The 24,034-nt window shown below is 44.2% G+C and overlaps 1 protein-coding gene across 1 annotated transcript in view; it reads right to left on the bottom strand.

Annotated features, from left to right (window-relative positions):
- The window catches only part of LOC118362444 (bcl-2-modifying factor-like), a 30,092-nt gene extending 6,425 nt beyond the window's left edge, over positions 1-23,667 (bottom strand). The window contains exons 1-3 of the mRNA XM_035742780.2: positions 23,505-23,667; positions 18,554-18,750; positions 17,945-18,135 (exon numbers count right to left, since the gene is read on the bottom strand). Of these exons, the coding sequence (XP_035598673.1) occupies positions 17,945-18,135; positions 18,554-18,725 (363 nt within the window). The 5' untranslated portion in view covers positions 18,726-18,750; positions 23,505-23,667. The remainder of the gene's footprint in view (positions 1-17,944; positions 18,136-18,553; positions 18,751-23,504) is intronic.
- Between the last annotated feature and the right edge of the window lie 367 nt (positions 23,668-24,034).

The following is a 24,034-nucleotide window of genomic DNA, read 5'->3' as shown; positions in this document are numbered from 1 at the left end:
ATACTGTGGCAAAGCTAACTAAAAAGCAGCATTCCCCAACTTTAGCAGTGATAAATTCATGAACTTCTTTGAGGAAAAGATTATGATTGTTAGAAAGCAAATTACGGACTCCTCTTTAAACCTGCGTATTCCTCCAAACCTCAGTTCCTGAGTCTGCACAACTCTGCCAGGACCTAGGATCAAGAGAGACGCTCAAGTGTTTTAGTACTATATCTCTTGACACAATGATGAAAATAATCATGGCCTCTAAACCTTCAAGCTGTATACTGGACCCTATTCCAACTAAACTACTGAAAGAGCTGCTTCCTGTGCTTGGCCCTCCTATGTTGAACATAATAAACGGCTCTCTATCCACTGGATGTGTACCAAACTCACTAAAAGTGGCAGTAATAAAGCCTCTTGAAAAAGCCAAACCTTGACCCAGAAAATATAAAAACTATCGGCCTATATCGAATCTTCCATTCCTCTCAAAGATTTTAGAGAAGGCTGTTGCGCAGCAACTCACTGCCTTCCTGAAGACAAACAATGTATACGAAATGCTTCAGTCTGGTTTTAGACCCCATCATAGCACTGAGACGGCACTAAGGTGGTAAATGACATTTTAATGGCATCGGACCGAGGCTCTGCATCTGTCCTCGTGCTCCTAACCTTAGTGCTGCTTTTGATACCATCGATCACCACATTCTTTTGGAGAGATTGGAAACCCAAATTGGTCTACACGGACAAGTTCTGGCCTGGTTTAGATCTTATCTGTCGGAAAGATATCAGTTTGTCTCTGTGAATGGTTTGTCCTCTGACAAATCAACTGTACATTTCGGTGTTCCTCAAGGTTCTGTTTTAGGACCACTATTGTTTTCACTATATATTTTACCTCTTGGGGATGTTATTCGAAAACATAATGTAAACTTTCACTGCTATGCGGATGACACACAGCTGTACATTTCAATGAAACATGGTGAAGCCCCAAAATTGCCCTCGCTAGAAGCATGTGTTTCAGACATAAGGAAGTGGATGGCTGCAAACTTTCTACTATTAAACTCGGACAAAACAGAGATGCTTGTTCTAGGTCCCAAGAAACAAAGAGATCTTCAATCTGACAATTAATCTTAATGGTTGTACAGTCGCCTCAAATAAAACTGTGAAGGACCTCGGCGTTACTCTGGACCCTGATCTCTCTTTTTGAAGAACATATCAAGACCATTTCGAGGACAGCTTTTTTTCCATCTACAGTAACATTGCAAAAATCAGAAACTTTCTGTCCAAAAATGATGCAGAAAAATTAATCCATGCTTTTGTCACTTCTAGGTTAGACTACTGCAATGCTCTATTTTCCGGCTAATAAAGCACTAAATAAACTTCAGTTAGTGCTAAATACGGCTGCTAGAATCCTGACTAGAACCAAAAATTTGATCATATTACTCCAGTGCTAGCCTCTCTACACTGGCTTCCTGTCAAAGCAAGGGCTGATTTCAAGGTTTTACTGCTAACCTACAAAGCATTACATGGGCTTGCTCCTACCTACCTCTCTGATTTGGTCCTGCCGTACATACCTACACGTACGCTACGGTCACAAGACGCAGGCCTCCTAATTGTCCCTAGAATTTCTAAGCAAACAGCTGGAGGCAGGGCTTTCTCCTATAGAGCTCCATTTTTATGGAACGGTCTGCCTACAGAGACGCAAACTCGGTCTCAACCTTTAAGTCTTTACTGAAGACTCATCTCTTCAGTGGGTCATATGATTGAGTGTAGTCTGGCCCAGGAGTGGGAAGGTGAACGGAAAGGCTCTGGAGCAACGAACCGCCCTTGCTGTCTCTGCCTGGCCGGTTCCCCTTTCCACTGGGATTCTCTGCCTCTAACCCTGTTACGGGGCTGAGTCACTGGCTTGCTGGGGCCTCTCGTGCCGTCCCTGGGGGGTGCGTCACCTGGGTGGGTTGATTCACTGTTGTGGTCGGCCTGGCTGGGTTGCCCCCCCTTGGGTTGTACCGTGGCGGAGATCTTTGTGGGCTATACTCGGCCTTGTCTCAGGATGGTAAGTTGGTGGTTGAAGATATCCCTCTAGTGGTGTGGGGATGTGCTTTGGCAAAGTGGGTGGGGTTATATCCTTCCTGTTTGGCCCTGTCCGGGGTGTCCTCGGATGGGGCCACAGTGTCTCCTGACCCCTCCTGTCTCAGCCTCCAGTATTTATGCTGCAGTAGTTTATGTGTCGGGGGGCTAGGGTCAGTTTGTTATATCTGGAGTACTTCTCCTGTCCTATTCGGTGTCCTGTGTGAATCTAAGTGTGCGTTCTCTAATTCTCTCCTTCTCTCTTTCTTTCTCTCTCTCGGAGGACCTGAGCCCTAGGACCATGTCCCAGGACTACCTGACATGAGGACTCCTTGCTGTCCCCAGTCCACCTGGCCATGCTCCTGCTCCAGTTTCAACTGACCTGAGCCCTAGGACCGTGCAGGACTACCTGACATGAAGGCTCCTTGCTGTCCCCAGTCCACCTGACTGTGCTGCTGCTCCAGTTTCAACTGTTCTGCCTTATTATTATTCGACCATGCTGGTCATTTATGAACATTTGAACATCTTGGTCATGTTCTGTTATAATCTCTACCCGGCACAGCCAGAAGAGGACTGGCCAACATAGCCCGGTTCCTCTCTAGGTTTCTTCCTAGGTTTTGGCCTTTCTAGGGAGTTTTTCCTAGCCACCGTGCTTTTACACCTGCATTGTTTGCTGTTTGGGGTTTTAGGCTGGGTTTCTGTACAGCACTTTGAGATATCAGCTGATGTACGAAGGGCTATATAAATAAATTTGATTTGATTTGATTTGATCATTCCTTTACCAGGGTCTTCAGTTGGAGCTGTGGATGTGTGCTGGTGTGTGATGGGTGGTGATAGTGATTGAGAGAGATCAACATGGTGAATTGAGGAGGGATAGGTCATAACCAGACACCGGAATGGCTATGATATTCTCACAACAGTCTGTGTGTGTGTCCAGCACTACTTATAAATGCAGGTTCTTTGTGTGCAGGATTGAGAACCCTAACCCCAGCCAATGTAACACTAACTTCCACCCCACCCCGTGCCACAGACACATTCATTGCACAGCAAGTCTATGGAAACAGAATCAACAGCACATCAGGAGCAGCCTCCCTCTCCCCCTCAGGCTGGAGAGCCAACTGGATGGTGTGTGATTTGGAGGATAAAGCTATCTCTGCCATAGAGGAGGAGATAAGATAATTGCACTATATAGGACTAGAGAGCACTTGAGGAGGGGTGTGGATCCACAGGAACATATCTCAGTATGAGAGCTGAGCTTAGCTCCACAGACGAAACACAGACACTACCGGACCTGATAACACCACAGCTATTTCAGATACACGTCACACGTCAACAAAGAGCAACAATAGGCTGGATAAAAAGCTTTGACAAAAAAAAGCTTAGCACATTGCCAGTGTCAGACAACATTCTCCCGTTGTCAACCAATTCCACCAAAGCGTGACTGCCGAGTTGACATGTTTCTTAACATGACATCTGATGCAGCATCTGTGTGCAAGCCCAGAAATCAACCTGTTTACAACTAGCCTGCACTTTGCAATGTGATAAGACCCAGGTTTCCACTAGCCCCCATACAGTGAGATGAACTTTGCAGAGCGTTGCATAAACTGGTGCCAGTTTCAAACAGGCTCATGCACTTTCCACACCCGCACCCGTTTTTGTAAAAGGAAGAAATACATTATTGTATAGCCATCGGATATTTGAGGTACTACTGGGAATATTGATTTTGTGATATAGCATTTATCAAAAGATAAGCTCGGGATATTTTGATAATTGCATAACAACGAAAGAAGTCTGCTTTATAAATATATATTATCCAATGCACAAATTGAACTATACTGAACAAAAATATAAATGCAACATGTAAAGTGTTGGTCCCATGTTTCATGGGCTGAAGTAAAATATCCCCAAAATGTTCCATACGGACACAAAGCGTATTTCTCTCAAATGTTGTGCACAAATTTGTTTACATCCCTGTTAGTGAGCGTTTCTCTTTTGACAAGATAATCCATCCACCTGACAGGTGTGGCATATCAATAAGCTGATTAAACAGCATGATCATTACACAGGTGCACCCTTTGCTGGGTACAATAAAAGGCCACTCTTAGATGTGCAGTTTTGTCACACAACACAATACCACAGATGTCTCTAGTTTTGAGGGAGTGTGCAATTAGCATGCTGACTGCAGGAATGTCCACCAGAACGTTTGCCAGAGAATTGAATGTTCCTTTCTCTAATTTGGCAGTACTTCCAACCGGCCTCATAACCACAGACCATGTGTAACCACGCCTACCCAGGACCTCCACATCCGGCTTCTTCACCTGCGGGATCGTCTGAGTCCAGCCACCCAGACAACTGATTAAACTGTGGGTTTGCACAACCAAAGAATTTCTGGACAAACTGTCAGAAACCTTTTCAGGGAAACTCATCTGCGTGCTTGTCGTCCTCACCAGGGTCTTGACCTGACTGCAGTTCCGCGTCGTAACCGACTTCAGTGGGTAAATGCTCACCTTCGATGGTCACTGGCACACTGGAGAAGTGTCCTCTTCACAGATGAATCTCGGTTTCAACTGTACTGGACAGATGGCAGACATCGTGTGTGGCGTCGTGTGGGCGAACGGTTTGCTGATGTCAATGTTGTGAACAGAATGCCCCATGGTGGCGGTACGGTTATGGAATGGGAAGGCAAAAGCTACGAGCAACGAACACAATTGCATTTTATCAATAGCAATTTGAATGCACCGAGATACCGTGATGAGATCCTGAGGTCCATTGTCGTGCCATTCATTCACCACCATCACATCATGTTTCAGCATGATAATTCACGGCACCATGTCGCAAGGATTTGTACACAATTCCTGGAAGCTGAAAATGTCCCAGTTCTTCCATGGCCTGCATACACACCAGACATCACCCATTGAGCATGTTTGGGATGCTCTGGATTGACGTGTACGACAACGTGTTCCAGTTCCCGCCAATATTCAGCCACTTCGCGCAGCCATTGAAGTAGAGTAAGACAACATTCCACAGGCCACAACCAACCGCCTGAACTCTAATCAAAGGAGATGTGATGCATGGCATGAGGCAATTTCTGGTCACACCATATACTCACTGGTTTTCTGATCCATGCCCCTACCTTTTTTTAAAGGTATCTGTGACCAACAGATGCATATCTGTATTCTCCGTCATGTGAAATCCATTGATTAGGGCCTAATGAATTTACTTAAATTAACTGATTTCCTTATATGAACTATAACTCAGTAAAATCTTAAAAATTGTTGCATGTTGCGTTTTATATTTTTGTTCAGTTTGGTTCACCTAGAGACACAGCGCTAACAACAGCTAGGGTAGCAGCACTTATGAAAGTTGTGCCTTTACATCTAATTACAACTAGAAAGCACATAACCAAGCCCATCAATCTGTCTGTGATTACACCTGAACTGGCCAACTCTGACAGACGGCGAAGCCTATTATAGGCAATTGTGACAGTCAGTAATGCTGTATGTACGCCTGGTTTGAATCCCCGAGTGGAAAAATCTGCCATTCTGCCCTTGAGCAAGGCAGTTAACCCCCAACGACAACTGCTCCCTGGGCGCTGATGACGTGTATGTCGATTAAGGCAGCCCCCCCACACCTCTTTTATTCAGATGGGTTGGGTTAAATGAGGAAGACACATTTCAGTTGATGTATTCAGTTGTACAACTGACTAGGTTAACACAATATATTTGATCAACAAACACTGCTACGCCACACAATGACATTAATGTGAGGTCGACCGATTATGATTTTTCAACGCCAATACCGATTATTGGAGGACCCCCCAAAAAAAGCCGATACCGATTAAATCAACGGATTGTTTTTATTTATTTGTAATAATGACAATTACAACAATACTGAATGAACACTTTTAACTTAATATAATACATCAATAAAATCAATTTAGCCTCAAATAAATAATGAAACATGTTCAATTTGGTTTAAATAACGCGAAAACAAAGTGTTGGAGAAGAAAGTAAAAGTGCAATATTTGCCATGTAAGAAAGCTAACGTTTAAGTTCCTTGCTCAGAACATGAGAACATTTGAAAGCTGGTGGTTCCTTTTAACAGGAGACTTCAATATTCCCAGGTAAGAAGTTTTAGGTTGTAGTTATTATAGAAATTATAGGACAATTTCTCTCTATACGATTTGTATTTCATATACCTTTGACTATTGGATGTTCTTATAGGCACTTTAGTATTGCCAGTGTAACAGTATACAGTATAACAGCTTCCATCCCTCTCCTCGCTGCTACCTGGGCTCGAACCAGGAACACATCGACAACAGCCACCCTCGAAGCAGCGTTACACATGCAGAGCAAGGGGAACAACTACTTCAAGTCTCAGAGCGAGTCACGTTTGAAACGCTATTAGCTAGCCATTTCACATCAGTTACACCAGCCTAATCTCGGGAGTTGATAGGCTTGAAGTCATAATCAGCGCAATGCTTGAGCTGCTGGCAAAACACACGCAAATGCTGTTTGAATGAATGCTTACAGGCCTGCTGGTGCCTACCACCGCTCAGTCAGACTGCTCTATCAAATCATAGACTTAATTATAACATAATAACACACAGAAATACGAGCCTTTGGTCATTAATATGGTCGAATCCGGAAACTATCATTTCGTAGACAAAACGTTTATTCTTTCAGTGAAATACAGAACTGTTCCGTATTTTATCTAACGGATGGCATCTCTAAGTCTAAATATTGCTGTTACATTGCACAACCTTCAATGTAATGTCATAATTACGTAAAAATCTGGCAAATTAGTTCTCAATGAGCCAGGCGGCCCAAACTGTTGCATATACGCTGACTCTGCGTGCAATGAACGTAAGAGAAGTGACACAATTTCACCTGGTTAATATTGCCTGCTAACCTGGATTTCTTTTAGCTAAATATGCAGGTTTAAAACTCTATACTTCTGTGTATTGATTTTAAGAAAGACATTGATGTTTATGGTTACACGTTGGAGCAACGACAGTCCTTTTTCGCGAATGCGCACCATGTGTAGTTATAACTAGTGATTATGATTGATTGATTGATTGTTTTTTATAAGATAAGTTTAATGCTAGCTAGCAACTTACGTTGGCTTCTTACAGCATTCGCGTAACAGGCAGGTTCCTCGTGAGGTTAGAGCGTTGGACTAGTTAACAGTAAGGTTGCAAGATTGAATCCCTGAGCTAACAACATAAAAATCTGTCATTCTGCCCCTGAACAAGGCAGTTAACCCACCGTTCCTAGGCCGTCATTGAAAATAAGAATGTGTTCTTGACTGACTTGCCTCGTAAAATAAAAAGGCAACATCGGCGTCCAAAAATACAGATTTCCGATTGTTATGAAAACCTGAAATCGGCCCTAATTAATCGGCCATTCTGATTAATCGGTCGACCTCTAATGTGTACATTCTCACAGCCATAATGTCCTGTAAAAACGGCAGCAGAGACCTTGTCTCCTCCTCTGGTTCCTCCACCCTGCTCAGCACAGAGAGGGTGACAAGGTGTGGGCCCACCCTGTAGCTCCCTCATTGGTCATGAGTCACACTACCAACTGTCTAAAATGACTCAGTCAGGGTCTAAATTTAGCCAGTGATAGAGAACAGACACTTTTTAAACGCATTTTATTTAACTAGGAAAGTCAGTTAAGAAAAATTATGCTTTACAATGACGGCCTACAAGAAGGCAAAAGGCCTCCTGCGGGGACGGGGGCTGGGATTAAAAATAAAATATAAATATAGGACAAAAACACACATCACAACAAGAGAGACACCACAAAACGACATGAAGAGAGACCTAAGACAACAACTTAGAATGGCAGCAACACATGACAACATAACATGGTAGCAACATAACATGGCAGCAGCACAACATGGTAGCAGCACGAAACATGGTACAAACGTTATTTGGGACAGACAACAGCACAAAGGGCAAGAAGGTAGAGACAACAATACATCACGCGAAGCAGACACAACTGTCAGTAAGTGTCCATGATTGAATCTTTGAATGAAGAGATGGAGATAAAACTGTCCAGTTTAAGTATTTGTTGCAGTTACATTTACATTTACATTTTTGTCATTTAGCAGTTCATTCCAGTCGCTAGCTACAGCGAACTGAAAAGATGAGCGACCCAGGGATGTGTGTGCTTTGGGGACCTTTAACAGAATGTGACTGGAAGAACGGGTGTTGTTTGTGTCAGATAGGGAGGGGGGAGTGAGGCCTAAAAGGGTTTTATAAATAAGCATCAAGCAGTGGGTCGTACGACGGGTATACGGAGATGATCAGTTTACAGGGGAGTATTGAGTGCAGTGATGTGTCCCATAAGGATCATTGAAGGCAAATCTGATGGCCGAATGGTAAATAACATTTAGCCGCTGGAGAGCACCCTTACCTGCCAAACTATAAATTACGTCTACGTAATCTAGCATGGGTAGGATGGTCATCTGAATCAGGGTTAGTTTGGCAGCTGGGGTGAAAGAGGAGCGATAGAGGACACCAAGTCTAGATTTAACCTTAGCCTGCAGCTTGTGCTGAGAGAAGGACAATGTACCTTCTAGCCATACTCCCAATTACTTGTATAATGTGACTACTTCAAGCTCTAAACCCTCAGAGGTAGGAATCACACCTGTGGGGAGAGGAGCATCCTTCTTACCAAATCACATGACCTTTGTTTTGGAGGTGTTCAGAACAAGGTTAGGGGCAAAGAAAGCTTGTTGGACACTAAGAAAGCTTTGCTGTAGAGTGTTGAACACAAAATCCAGAGAGGGGCCAGCTGAGTGTAAGACTGAATCATCTGCATATAAATGGATGAGAGAGCTTCCTATTGCCTGAGCTATGTTGTTGATGTAAATTGAGAAGAGCGTGGGGCCTAGGATCGAGCCTTGGGGTAGGTCTTGGTGACAGGCAGTGGCTGAGACACTGCACTCTTTGAGAGAGGTAGTTAGCAAACCAGGCCAAAGACCCCTCAGCGACACCAATACTCCTTAGCCGGCCCACAATAATGGAATGGTCTACCGTATCAAAAGCATTGGCCAAGTCAATAAAAATAGCAGCACAACATTGCTTGGCAATGGCAATGGTGACATCATTGAGGACCATTAAGGTTGCAGTGACACATCCATAACCTGAGTGGAAACCACATACCAGAGAGAATACTATAGACATCAAGAAAGCCAGTCAGTTTGTCCAACACTTTTGATAAACAGGGCAACATAGAAATAGGCCTATAACAGTTAGGATCAGCTTGATATCCCCTTTTAAATAAAGGGTGCACCGTGGTTACCTTCCAAGTAATGGGAACTTCCCCAGAGAGGAGAGACAGGTTAAAAAGGTCAGAGATAGGCTTGGCAATGATAGGGGCAGCAACTGACCCAGATGGTTTTTGGGGTCAGGTTTAATCAGCTCCTTTAGCACCTTGGACACTGCAGGGAGAAAATTTGTAGCAGGGCAGGGGGAAAAGAGGGAGGGGCATCGGGGCTAGTCGCATTAGAAGGGGTGGGAGATGAGGAAATGTTGGACGGGCAAGGAGGCATGTCAGAGTTAAATAGGAATCCTGACTTAATGAAGTGGTGAGTAAACAGCTCAGCCATGTGCTCTTTGTCAGTAACAACCACATCATCAACATTAAGGGACATGGGCAGCTGTGAGGAGGAAGATTTATTCTCCAGGTCTTTAACAATTTTCCAGAACTTCTTGGGGTTAGACCCACAGTGAGAGAACTGCTCCTTAAAGTAACTAACTTTGGCCTTCCGGAAATCCTGAGTGCTCTTATTTCTCATTTGCTTGAACGAGAGCCAGTCAGCCGGAGTATGCGTGTGCCGAGCATCATCACTTTAACATAAGCCTGGTGTGTTTTGTCAGAGCCTCATGATGCAGGCAACCTGTCTGTCTGTCGGCCCAATGGCTCACACAAGCATTAGCTTATCAGCTACACAGACAGGTAGCGACCAGTGGCCAGAGACTCACAGCTCAGGACAGGAGTGCAACCAAGAGGCAGAAGTGGACAGGAATACAGACATGCACATCTCAACAACCACAAGCATTTTTCCCCACCCCCTCATGTGTGCTGTAAAGAAAATAGAGTGCCCTTATAAAACAGTGAGAAGATAAGGAAAGTAAACACACACACACACCCTAGGGACATTCAATGCTTACGCTTTCAACACTCATCGAAAGCACCAGGAGGAGTCTTTAGAAAAACACACTATTGTAACTCAACTCTGCTCCTCGCCCCCATGCAGACTGTGGCAGTCTTCCTGTCATTGTGTCTGTCATTACTGTCATGTCAGCTTACTCTGCTCTGGGGACCTCTGCTCCGTCCCCTCCAGCCTTCTCATACGGAGGAGCAATTTATCTGTCAGCACCAATGCTCCTCTTATACTCTTAAGCACCTTAAGCCCTTCCCCTGCCACGATGGTAGGATGATATGGAAATGGGAGGGTGTTGAGCCATAATACACAGTATGCCATGTCTCTTAATTTATGAGTCAATCAAAGAGATGAATGTTAAACTGTGTTTGAAAGCCTGCTGATGCCCTACATAATTGCAATAACCCAACAAGAGGGAGAAATGGAGGGATGGCGAGAGAGACATATCAACATTGAAAAGTGGCAGTCCAAGTGAGTCTGAAAGACGAGATCACACTCACACACACACATACTCAGTCTCATGCATGCATGCACACACACACGCACACAGCGTGTTCGTAAACACAGCAAAAAATTAAAACGTACTCTCACTGTCAACTGTGTTTATTTTCAGCAAACTTATGTGTAAATATTTGTATGAACATAACAAGATTCAACAACTGAGACATAAACTGAACAAGTTACACAGACTTGTGACTAACAGAAATGGAATAATGTATCCCTGAACAAAAGGGGGGGGTCAAAATCAAAAGTAACAGTAAGTATCTGGAGTGGCCACCAGCTGCATTAAGTACTGCAGTGCATCGCCTCCTCATGGACTGCACCAGATTTGCCAGTTCTTGCTGTGAGATGTTACCGCACTCTTCCACCAACTCACCTGCAAGTTCCTGGACATTTTTGGGGGGGGGAATGGCCCTAGCCCTCACCCTCCGATCCAACAGGTCCCAGATGTGCTCAATGGGATTGAGATCTCTGGCTCTTCGCTGGCCATGGCAGAACACTGACATTCCTGTCTTGCCGGAAATCACGCACAGAACGGGCAGTATGGCTGGTGGCATTGTCATGCTGGAGGGTCATGTCAGGATGAGCCTACAGGAAGGGTACCACATGAGGGTGGAGGATGTCTTCCCTGTAACGCACAGCGTTGAGATTGCCTGCAATGACAACAAGCTCAGTCTGATGATGCTGTGACACACCGCCCAAAACCATGATGTACCCTCCAACTCCAAATCGATCCCACTCCAGAGTACAGGCCTTGGTGTAACGCTCATTCCTTAGACGATAGACGCGCATCCGACCATCACCCCTGTTGAGACAAAACTGTGACTCGTCAGTGAAGAGCACGTTTTGCCAGTCCTGTCTGGTCCAGAGACGGTGGGTTTGTGCCCATGTCTGGTGATGTCTGGTGAGGACCTGCCTTACAACAGGCCTACAAGCCCTCAGTCCAACCTCTCTCAGCCTACTAGGGCAGTCTGAGCACTGATGGAGGGATTGCGTGTTCCTGGTGTAACTCGGGCAGTTGTTGTTGCCATCCTGTACCTGTCCCGCAGGTGTGATGTTTGGATGTACCGATCCTGTGCAGGTGTTGTTACACGTGGTCTGCCACTGTGAGGACGATCAGCTGTCCGTCCGGTCTTCCTGTAGCTCTGTCTTAGGCGTCTCACAGTACAGACATTGCAATTTATTGCCCTGGCCACATCTGCAGTCCTCATGCTTCCTTGCAGCATGCCTAAGGCACGCTCACGCAGATGAGCAGGGACCCTGGGCATCTTTCTTTTGGTGTTTTTCAGAGTCAGTAGTAAGACCTCTTTAGTGTCCTAAGTTTTCATAACTGTGACCTACCGCCTGTAAGCTGGTAGTGTCTTTTTTAATATCTTTTTTTCTTTTTTTACCCCTTTTTTCTCCCCAATTCCGTAGTAGCTACTATCTTGTCTCATCGCTACAACTCCCGTACGGGCTCGGGAGAGACTAAGGTTGAAAGTCATGCGTCCTTCGATACACAACCCAACCAAGCCGCACTGCTTCTTAACACAGCGCGCATCCAACCCGGAAGCCAGTCGCACCAATGTGACGGAGGAAACACCGTGCACCTGGCAACCTTGGTTAGCGTGCACTGCGCCCGGCCCGCCACAGGAGTTGCTGGTGCGCGATGAGACAAGGATATCCCTACCGGCAAAATCCTCTCTAACCCGGATGACGCTAGGCCAATTGTGCGTCGCCCCACAGAACTCCCGGTTGCGGCCGGTTACGACAGAGCCTGGGCGCAAACCCAGAGTCTCTGGTGGCACAGCTGCAGTACAGCGCCCTTAACCACTGTGCCACCCGGGAGGCCCGTTAGCTGGTAGTGTCTTAATGACCGTTCCACAGGTGCATGTTCATTAATTGTTTATGGTTCATTGAACAAGCATGGGAAACAGTGTTAAAAACCCTTTACAATGAAAATCTATGAAGTTATTTGGATTTGTATTAATTATCTTTGAAAGACAGGGTCCTGTCTTTTTCGGAGTTTATGTGGGTGCGTGCATACATGCAGCACGGAAATGAGTGTACCTACCTCACTGCTGAAGACTTATATACACAACAAAACCACAGCGCCAGGAATAGTAGACATGGGCTAAACTTGAGATCACGCATACAAACCACACGGGTCTGTTTTGGGTTAGTCTGTACAAGCATCACTCAACAGCAGCCAGACAGGCAGAGAGAAACTCTCAGAGACTCAGGCCTGTATAACTCCCTGGGCTGAGTGGGCTCTGCACACAAGAACAGTAATTCTGTCCACTCGAATGACAAGAGAGTAAATCAAGAACTTCAAGAACTGAAATAACACCTAACTGTTGCTTACTATGTAGGTAATCAAAGTCAATATTCCAGATCCACTATTCTATGGGATTCGGAAATCTAAAAAACAATGCCTCACGCGGTTGTTTTTTTCCTTAGCCTCTCTGGGGCAGGGGGCAGTATTTTGAAGTTTGGATGACAAACGTGCCCAAAGTAAACTGCCTGTTACTCAGGCCCAGAAGCTAGGATATGCATAAAATTGGTAGTATTGCATAGAAAAATCTCAGTTTCTAAAACTGTTAAAATATTGTCTGTGGGTATAACAGAACTGATTTTGCAGGTGAAACCCCGAGGACAATCCATCCGGGAATATTTTTTTTTTGGTCATTTGACTTTCCTATGGTTTTCTATGTGAAAGTCTCATAACTAGGACTCGGGTTGCAGTTCCTACGGCTTCCGCTAGATGTCAACAGTCTTTAGACATGGTTTCAGTCTTGTAGTTTGAAAAACTACAAAGACAAAGACCTTTTGGTTAGTGGACACTGATTACATGAAGTGCTGGTTTGCTTGCGTGACCGTGTGCGCGTCCTTCGTTGTTTTTCCTTTCTATTGAATACACAATTGTCCAGTTGAAATATTATTGATTATTTAGATAATTGAGGATTCATTATAAACATCGTTTGACATGTTTTGACAAACTTTACGAGTACTATTAGGATGTATTCGTCTGCATGTTTTGACCGCCTTTGAGCCAGTGGATTACTGAACAAATCGTGCCAACCAAACAGAGCTTTTGGGATATAACGAGGGACTTTATCGAACAAAACGATCATTCATTGTGTAACTGGGGACCTTTGGATTACAAAAAGATGAAGATCTTCAAAGGTAAGTGATTTATTTTATTGTTATTTTTGTGTTTTGTGACACCTGTGCAGGTTATGAATTTATATTAATGCAGGAAGTACGTGAGGTGCTGTCCTCAGACAATCAAATGCTATGGTTTCGCCGTAAAGCCTATTGTAAATTGGACCACGTGCTTCGATTACCAAGATTCTAAGCTAAAGAATAATCTATGACACTTGTATTTTTATTAATTTTTAATATTAGCAATTTTGTATTTTGAATTTGGCGCTCTGCAATTTCACCGGATGTTCGCCAGCTGCGAAGCTACCGTCCCACCTGCCCGGGAGAGTTTAATTGCTGAGATTAGCAGTGTGTGAGTGTGTGAGCCCTATCGCGCTGTAGCTTCAGGATATGACATCACATTGTTCTCATACTAACTGATGTTACTTGTTGTGTTTACCCAGTGAGAAACGAGAGAGACAGAGAGACAGAGAGAGAGAGAGAGAGAGAGAGAGAGAGAGAGAGAGAGAGAGAGAGAGAGAGAGAGAGAGAGATTCCCTTATACCCTGCCCTGGCCTGTCTCTGCTGAGGCTAAGCTGTGTGTCAGTCAGTGTATCATAGCCCTAGTGTAATAACGCCTGCCTGCAATGTCCTGTGTCATATCAGATGAGTCACAGTGCACGGTGGCTGCAGGACAGAAGTCTGTGGTATTAATAAAATCTCAGCGTGAGTGTGGGAGACAAAATGCATTCTGTTTCCATGAATCATCCTTGAGATGTTTCTACATCTTTATTGGTGTCTACCTGTGGTCATATTCAAATTGTTTGGACATGATTTGGAAAGGCACACACCTGTCTTTTATAAGGTCCCACAGTTGACAGTGCATGTCAGAACACAAACCAAGCCATGAGGTCGAAGGAATTGGCCGTAGAGCTCAGAGGCAGAATTGTGTCGCAGTACAGATCTGGGGAAGGGTACCAAAAAATGTCTGCAGCACTGAAGGTCCCCAAGAACACAGTGGCTTCCATCAATCTTAAATGGAATCATTTTGGAACCACCAAGACTCTTCCCAGAGCTGGCCGCCCAGCCAAAATGAGCAACCGGTGGAAAAGGGCTTTGGCCGATGTTCACTCTGACAGAGCTCCACAGTTCCTCTGTGGAGATGGGAGAACCTTCCAGAAGGACAACCATCTCTGCAGCACTCCACCAATCAGCCAGATGGAAGCTACTCCTCAGTAAAATGCACATGACAGCCCGCTTGGAGTTTGCCAAAAGGCATCTAAAAGACTCTCAGACGATGAGACACAAGATTCTCTGGTCTGATGAAACCAAGATGGAACTATTTGACCTGAATGCCAAGCGCCATGTCTGGAGGAATCCTGGCATCATCCCTACGGTGAAGCATGGTGGTGGCAGGATCATGCTGTGTGGATGTTTTTCAGTGCCAGTGACTGGGAGACTAGTCAGCATCGAGGGAAAGATGAACGGAGCAAAGTACAGAGAAATCCTTGATGCAAACCTGCTCTCAGGACCTCAGACTGGAGCGAAGTTTCACCTTCCAACAGGACAACGACCCAAAGAAGAGATCCAAGACAATGACGGAGTGGCTTCGGGACAAATCTCTGAAAGTCATTGAGTGGCCCAGGCAGAGCCCGGACTTGAACCTGATCAAACATCTCTGGAAAGACCAGAAAATCGTTGTTCAGCGACACTCTCCATCCAACATGACAAAGCTTGAGTGGATCTGCAGATTAGAATGAGAGAAACTCCCCAAATACAGGTGTGCCAAGCTTGTAGCGTCATACCCAAGAAGACTTGAGGCTGTAATCCCTGCCAAAGGTGCTTTAATAAAGTACTGAGTAAATGGTCTGAATACTTATGTATACGTAATATTTTTTATAAATGTGCACAAAGTTCTAAAAACCTGTTTTTGCTTAGTCATTATGGGTATTGTGTGTAGATTGAATACTTTCAGAATGCACTGTAGCTCAAACACACTGGTAGGATTGTCAAATGTTTGCCTGCCTTAGCACCTCTGAACAGTGTCAGCAGTCAATCTATTTTGTGTTCACACAGCAAAGACCTTGAAGTCGTCATCCACAGCCTTGTTAAAATACTCCACACCAGATGGTGGCAGTAGCATTGTTTGAAAAACGCATGTCTGTGAGTGTTGCTTAATTTATGGTTTAGATTCCAATGAAATCTAGATAGCTATGTTAAATATTGCTATTTTGTAGAAATCCCAGATGGCCACAGCTAGATAACTACCTAGCAAGATGATGAAGAAACTACTTAATTCCCTCTCCATAATCTCATACTGCCAGTGCCGGCCCATAGCCAATTTTTTTGCTAGCTACCAAATGTTAGCATATTCGCTAGCTAGCACAATATAGCTTTCTAGCTAGCTAAGGACACTGCACTAACTTGGCAGCTAACACAGGCAGCTGTTTCACAGACACTAATCCATTGTGATTTAAAGGTGCACTACAGAGAAATCGCTCAGCCATTTCCTGGTTGCTAAAATTTGAATAGTTCACCTAACTTCAGTTGTGACAAAACAAGCAAGTATAGTGTAGAGATCCTTGTGCCATCTAAACTGCTGTGAAATATATTTTCCATAACCAAACATGTATTTTCACAAAACTTGTGGTGGTGTACAAGACAGGGAAGCATAGGCATAGTGCACATAGAACCAATCTACCCCTTCTTAGACTTGTCTTCCATAAAAATGACAGATCTATAACTTACATTTCTATGTGAATTTGGTTGGGTCCCCCAAAAAGTTACATATTGCAGCTTTAATTATGTCAATACTAACTACCGTGTTAGCTAGTTTGGAGGAAGTATTTAGCGTTGTGTACATTGCATTGCGTCTGTGTACTTAACTAGTTACCATCCCATAGCCTACATTGCATATGAAGTATGACTGGCTCATGACATTTAACCATGAATGTACAGAGAAAATGTGTTATTTTTTCATTTTTGTTGTCACTCCTGATGGCTCCCCCACGTGGGGGTTCGTGCTCTCTGATTGGCTCAAAGTCAAGTAGTTGGCCACTGACGAGCATTGCGATTCTACAAATAGAAATGGCAGGTTCGTTGCTACTGGGGCGGAATGCAGCAGGTACCGCTTTTGTTCTAGCAAGTGAAGGAATGACCTCCCACTGTGGTAAGTACCTAGTCAGCAGTCTATTGGCAGTGAGATTCTCTGTGTGTTTCATGCTTAAGACTCAATTCATGAAAGAGATTTTAAGGAAATGCAAGACGGTTTCTTAAGTTGGTCAGACTCCCTAACCACAGCTGTTCACCTGGGCTCACGCGCCAAGCTTCGGGTTACAATATTAGTTTTTTCATTTGAGTTATTTAGCCGACGCTCTTATCCAGAGTGACTTACAATTAGTGCATTCATCTTAAGACAGCTGGGTGAGACAATCATATATCATAATCGTAGCATGTACAACATGTTTACCTAGTCCGGTCACTTCAGCTTAGTCTCTGTGTGAGAATGTGTTGAGTGTGTTTATGTGTGTAAGAGTGTGTGTGAGTGTGTCTTTGACTCTGTGTTTTCCTTTCCCTCTAAATGTGCCATTGGTGCTCTGCAGAAAGAAACTCTCAATGATCCACAGTTCTACCACCAATACAACCTAACCTATAGTATGCCAAGAGAGAATAGTCTGACTACTTCAATGCAGCCAGTACATGAACTAAAAGTGTCACCCCGACCATAGTATACAGTGTTTGGTGTGGACTCCTCCATGCCCCCTGTGGCGCCGTGGCAGCATAGGGAGGAAATGGGGTGAGAAAGGCAGAGAGAAATAAACAGGAAGCTGAGACCGGGAGGGAAAGGGTGAGTGTGGGAAAGGCTGCCCTGGTTAAGCTACGTCTTGGGGGGGGTAGAATGAGAGGTCAGAACACTGGGCTAATGCATGCTCACTGACTAGCCAAAACAAATACGGGACACTGAGACATAACCACAATGGATGCCCGTAAAGAAGACACTTCTGCTGCTCAGTCTCTCTCTCTCAGCAGACCTCTGAGTACAGTAGGCCTGCTCAGTGGACTTTAGCTGTGCTGTGCAGTCAGTCACAGGGGGTATTCTCACCACTTGAAGGTGTTCTTGGTGGAACTGGTCTCCGATGAGTTGGAGTTTCTGTCCAATGCAGACCTCTATGCTGCGTGCTGGCAGCTGGGGCTGCCGATTGAGCCGCTCCATCCCCCCTCGCTCTCCCAGAGGCCCCTGGTCTCCAACACGCTCAAACTGCGCTGGGAAGTGTAATCGAAAGCCTGCGTTGCCTGTGGGAAAAAAGCCATAGATACTGGTCAGGTCAATATCTTAATGTTCATTGAGAGTGCCATATGCTCTGCAACTCATAACAACTCCAAAGTTCAGATACAGTAATCTTTTCCATTACCAGTGCTATCTGTAGCGTGACAGGACAGAGAGGGCATCACTGACAGACAGCTATCCTTGGTGTTCTAGTAAAGGGTCAGTTATACAGGTATGGCCTGTTGTCACATCAGGGCCAGGCTAAATCACCTAATGGCGCCATCTGAATGGGAAAGCAGCTGGGTACACTACACACAGGTCATAAAAGCTGTTGTGGCTGGGACTATCAGGCGCCAAGAACGGAGTACAGCAGAGCTCCACTCTTATCTATTCCTCACACTGTGTTTGCGTGGGTGTGTGTTAACATAGTGTGTGTGGCCGTACCGTAGAAGAGTGGTCTGGGCTCCTGGGCCACCCCGCAGGGCAGCATATTATTGGGCAGTGGCAGGACAGGGCTGGGTGTCTGGGTTCCCCTGTCCTCGTACTTTATCTCCCTGAAGGCTGTGCGCCAGCAGTGGGAGTCTGGCTCAAACACATCATCCTCCTCATCGTCCATACGGCGGCGATCTGCCAAGACCAGCCTAGGGGGATAAGAGAGAAATTGAGAGGGAGTTGGGCCTATTGCTCTGCTAAGACTTCCTTTGACTACTGTTTTGATCAATTGAGATCATTACCTTCAAATCAATGTGGATTCTAAACATGTCTGTCTCTGTACTAATGAGATGACCTCAGGCAGGACCTCAGGCAGAGTACATTTAACATTTAATTATCATTAAAGACAACTTTCTAATCCATAATAACTACCCTTCCATAAATAAAACCCACGCTTGCTGATCCAGACAGAGCAGACCCAGGTCAGTGGGGGATATCTATGTGGAACAGAAAACTAGCAGAGATCTGCTCAGTCTGTGGTTGTGAAGCACACTGCTGATTTAGACAAATCGTTCAGCTCATCACAGTCATCAAACCACACAATTGGCTGCGGCTAAGAGACTTGTTGGCTAAATGTACCTAAATCGGGGGTTTGGTTGAGCGAGAGGCAGTCTCCATCTCTCTCAGATCTCAACCCAGCAGACCTGTGGCTAGCTTGGTCCCTCATACAGTCCAAATGATTGAGACTACAACATGCAGAGTAGCCTAGACAACAAATTATTTGCATATCTGACTAATAGGTTTATATGGCAAAACTGAAGCTTGGTCTCTAAAGACTTGCTTATAATAAATAGTTCAAGACAGTTGTAAAAAACAACAAAAAAGTTAAAAGATTATGTACAACATTGCTTCAAGATCACACTTAAGGATCCCCCCAGTACTTCCAGTGTTTCAGGCCCTAGGCTCGCAGAGAAAATAATCTTGGTTAACCCAGAACTAAAGTATTGTGTAATTGGTCAGATGCTCGATTAAGTTCTGGGTTCATATGTGTTGAGAAGAGATCGGAAACTAGACTAGCGGCCAAATATCCCTTCCTCTTCCGAAATTCAAAAGATGCTAACACCTGTGAAAATGTGATTTGTCCAAAGCACCGGAACTAAACTGTCCAATCTCTAGATAACAAGGTGGATGAAATTAGGGCACAAGTTGCCTTCCAGAGAGACAGAGATTGTAACATTCTCTGTTTCACGGAAACATGGCTCACTTGGGATATGTTGTCAATCGAGAGCATCCTGTTGGGCTGTATCACCACCTGGTACTGCAATTGCACTGCCCTCAACCACAAGGCTCACCAGAGGGTGGTGCGTTCTGCACAACGCATCACCGGGAGCAAACTACCTGCCCTCCAGGACACCTACAGCACCCAATGTCACAGGAAGGCCAAAAAGACCACAACCACCCGAGCCACTGCCTGTTCACCCCGCTATCATCCAGAAGGCGAGGTCAGTACAGGTGCATCAAATCTGGGACCGAGAGACTGAAAAACAGCTTCTATCTCAAGGCCATCAGACTGTTAAACAGCCATCACTAACATAGAGAGGCTGCTGCCAACATACAGACTCAAATCTCTGGCCACTTAAATAAACTGACGTAATAAAAGTATCACTAGTCACTTTAAATAACGCCACTTTAAGAATGTTTACATATCCTACATTACTCATCTCATATGTATATACTGTATTCGACACCATCTACTGCATCTTGCCTATGCCACACGCCATCGCTCATCCATATATTTACATGTACAGTACATATTCTTGTTCATCCCTTTACATTTGTATGTATAAGGTAGTTGCTGTGAATTTGTTGGATTAATTGTTAGGTTTTACTGCATAGTCGGAACTAGAAGCACAAGCATTTCACTACACTTGCATCAACATCTGCTAACCATGTGTATGTGGCCAATAAAATTTTATTTGATTTGATTTGCTCCACGCATGACAGCTCTACTGTACCATTTATGCTTACGTAGTCTGTCCACAAGAGATTAGCAGACAACAATCTCCCTGCTTGGTTCATTCACAGCATTGCAACCTGCAGCAATATGGGGGTCAAACGAGTCATGAAAATACTTCTGAAATGTAAGTAACCTTTGTGAACCCTTTCAGAACTCTCCATCAAGCCTTTAATGCAGGGTTAGGCTACTAACACACCACTTCCAAATGAGAGTGCAACAAATGGGTAATGACAGCCTTGGAGGAAGAGCAACAGATCCACTCTCGTCTTCTCTCCTTGGATTTGTCAAAATGCCAGCTTCTGAGGACACTTTTTAATTTATTCACCCAAAGAGATTTGCCTCAGTCTCTTTAGTGCCTATTATTCTGGGGTTTGCTATGCCACGCTGTATGCATTCACAATAAGCCCTATGTGGAAAACCACTTAGTGCTTTGTTCTGGCAAACAAGACAAGAACATGGAAGTTGCAAGAAAATACAGTGTATTCAGAAAGTTCAGACCCCTTGACTTTTTCCACATTGCATCAATCTACACACAATACTCCACAATGACAAAGCAAATACAGGTTTTTAGACATTTTTGAAAATGTATTAAAAAAACATACAACTGAAATATCACATTTACATAAGTTTTCAGACCCTTTACTCAGTACTTTGTTAAAGTATATTTGGCAGCAATTACAGCCTTGAGTCTTCTTGGGTATTTTGCTCCTCTCATCTTTCCCCCAATCCTGACTAGTCTCCCAGTCCCTGCCGTTGAAAAACATCCCAACAGCATGATTCTGCCACCACCATGCTTTACCGTAGGAATGGTGCCAGGTTTCCTCCAAACACATTCAGGCAATAAGAGTTCCATCTTGGTTTCATTTGACCAGAGAATCTTGTTTCTCATGGTCTGAGATTCCTCCAGGTGCCTTTTGGCAAACTCCAAGCGGGCTGTCATGAGGAGTGGTTTCCATCTGGCCACTCTACCGTAAAGGCCTGATTGGTGGAGTGCTGCAGAGATGGTTGTCCTTCTGATAAGATTCTCCCATCTCCACAGAGGAACCCTGGAGCTCTGTCAGAGTGACCATCTTGGTCACCACCCTGACCGAGGGCCTTCTCCCCGATTGTTCAGTTTGGCCAGGCGGCCAGCTCTAGGAAGAGTCTTGGTGGTTCCAAACTTCTTCCATTTAAGAATGATGGAGACCACTGTGTTCTTGGGGACCTTCAATGCAGCAGACATTTTTTGGTACCCCTCCCCAGATCTGTGCCTCGACACAATCCTGTCTCTGAGTTCTACGGACAATTCCTTCGACTTCATGGCTTGGTTTTTGTTCTGTCAACTGGGCGACCTTATATAGACAGGTTTGTGCCTTTCCAAATCATGTCAAATCACTTGAATTTACCATAGGTGGACCGCAATCAAGTTGTAGAAACATCTCAAGGATGATCAATGGAAACAGGATGCACTTAAGCTCAATTTCGAGTCTCAGAGCAAAGGGTCTGAATACTTATGTAAATAAGGTATTTCTGTTTTTTTGTTTGTAATACATTTGCAAAATAAATTGAAAACCTGTTTTTGCTTTGTCATTATGGGGTATAGTGTGTAGATTGATGAGAGTAAGAAATGTTTGTATCAATTTTAGAACAAGGTTGTAACATAACAAAATGTGGAAAAGATATACTTAGGTTATTTCTCTTACTACTTCCATTCAGTTCTCTGCCACAGACCAAAGTCTGCCCTTTTAAGTGTGTCAGCCAGTGGCTCCCCCTACTGCATTGGGTTCATGGATTTACAAATAGCCTACTATCACTTAGTACAACTCTAAACACCACCTTCACAGATACTGACAACACACTCACATCAGCTCAGCTTAACATTCACACCCCTACACCTCTTGAGCACAGCACTAATGTCATAAACAACACATAGTTGAACGTTATACTCAGAGTCATGTACACACCACAAATAATACTCTCCACCACAAAGAAGACCCTACACCACAAAGAAGGCCATCACCCCCCAAAAACACTACACACGTGCAGTGTACATACACACTCACAGAGACACAAATGCAGCCCCCTGTAATAATTCTCTACCCCCATCACACTATATCCCACTATTTGGAAATCTGACAGTGATAACTAGTTCTTTATCTGTGTCTCTGCATATAGTTATTTGGGAAAGTGAGGTTACGGATAAGGAGTGTGGTCAAGACGGGTGGGTCAGGCAAAGGACACTAAAACCATTCGGGTAACTGACATTATATGTGCTATACTACCCCAGAGACACTGAACTGTGAGATATGACAATGACAACCGTCTCTCTCAACTCATTTATTGTGCGGCCGCAGATAATCTTTATTTTCTTCTTTATCGTAACGCGCTCTGATTATTTCAGAACAACCTGTAATAGCTGTCTTATTACACTTGCTTATTCCTTTGTTTATAAGCCATGCACGTTAATAATCAAAGTTGAACGAATTACATAGTCGACAATATAGATGTGCTCTTTTCCAGTGTGAGTCCCTGGTTAAATTGCGTGCTTGTTTAGAGTTTAAGTAAACCAACCAGAAGCTGGAAATGCCGACACGGTGCCGACAGACCGTAGCTCTACAGAGATCGCAGCGCGAAAAGTAAAACAGCCTACAAGGTTGGCTACGATTGTTGTCATAATACAACACCCCACAACTACTGTCAAGACAAAAGTTAGTAAAATATTCATCCGATGGCATATATCGGTGAGAAATAGCCACATAATGGGTCGGTAAAGTCACTTTATCCCAGTGGCTATACAGGGATGTTGTGAGAGACAATGTAGCGGCTCAATGATGACACACAATGTCCAAGATTTTACAGCACAGGCAGGTCTTTCAAACTATGCAGACCAGCAAAACAACAATGTAAAAAACAACAGGTTAATGACAGTGTTCAATATTATTTGATACATTAAGACTCGGAACTCACCACAAGATAGTCCTTAGTGTATAGAAAAATGAAAAGGGTATATTTTCACTGTAAACCCAAATGGGTTTAGTCCGTACTCAGGATCACCCCACGCAAACTTTTATTCTGTGTGAGACAAATAGCAACAAGCTGATTTCATTTCACAGACGTCAGCTAGAAAATCACCCGCCCTCAAACAGGGCGTGAACACAGAAAAAAAAATAGGCTAAATTGAAGTGGTCTTAAAGAAGCATCGGTACGTTAGGCCATTTTTATTGTTTTATAACGTGACTCGTGTATGGCCCTTTAAGATATTTTTCGCGTTTTGTTCTCATAACCAATCAGAGTGTTTGTTTTGATCCCGCCTTCAAAATAGTGTATTCAGACACGTGGACGGGAAATTCCCTTGTGCACGAGACAGCTTCAGTTTTGAAATTCCCTCGTGCACGAAACTGTTTCGGTTTATTGATTATTCTTAGCTGATTGAGCTGCTATCAATGAAAGTAAGAACAAGTGAGCACAAAGGGTTTATAGACTACTACTGTATTACT

The sequence above is a fragment of the Oncorhynchus keta genome, chromosome 29 (genome assembly GCF_023373465.1).
Source record: "Oncorhynchus keta strain PuntledgeMale-10-30-2019 chromosome 29, Oket_V2, whole genome shotgun sequence".
Classification (NCBI taxonomy): domain Eukaryota; kingdom Metazoa; phylum Chordata; class Actinopteri; order Salmoniformes; family Salmonidae; genus Oncorhynchus; species Oncorhynchus keta.
This window is presented reverse-complemented; position numbering and strand designations above follow the sequence as displayed.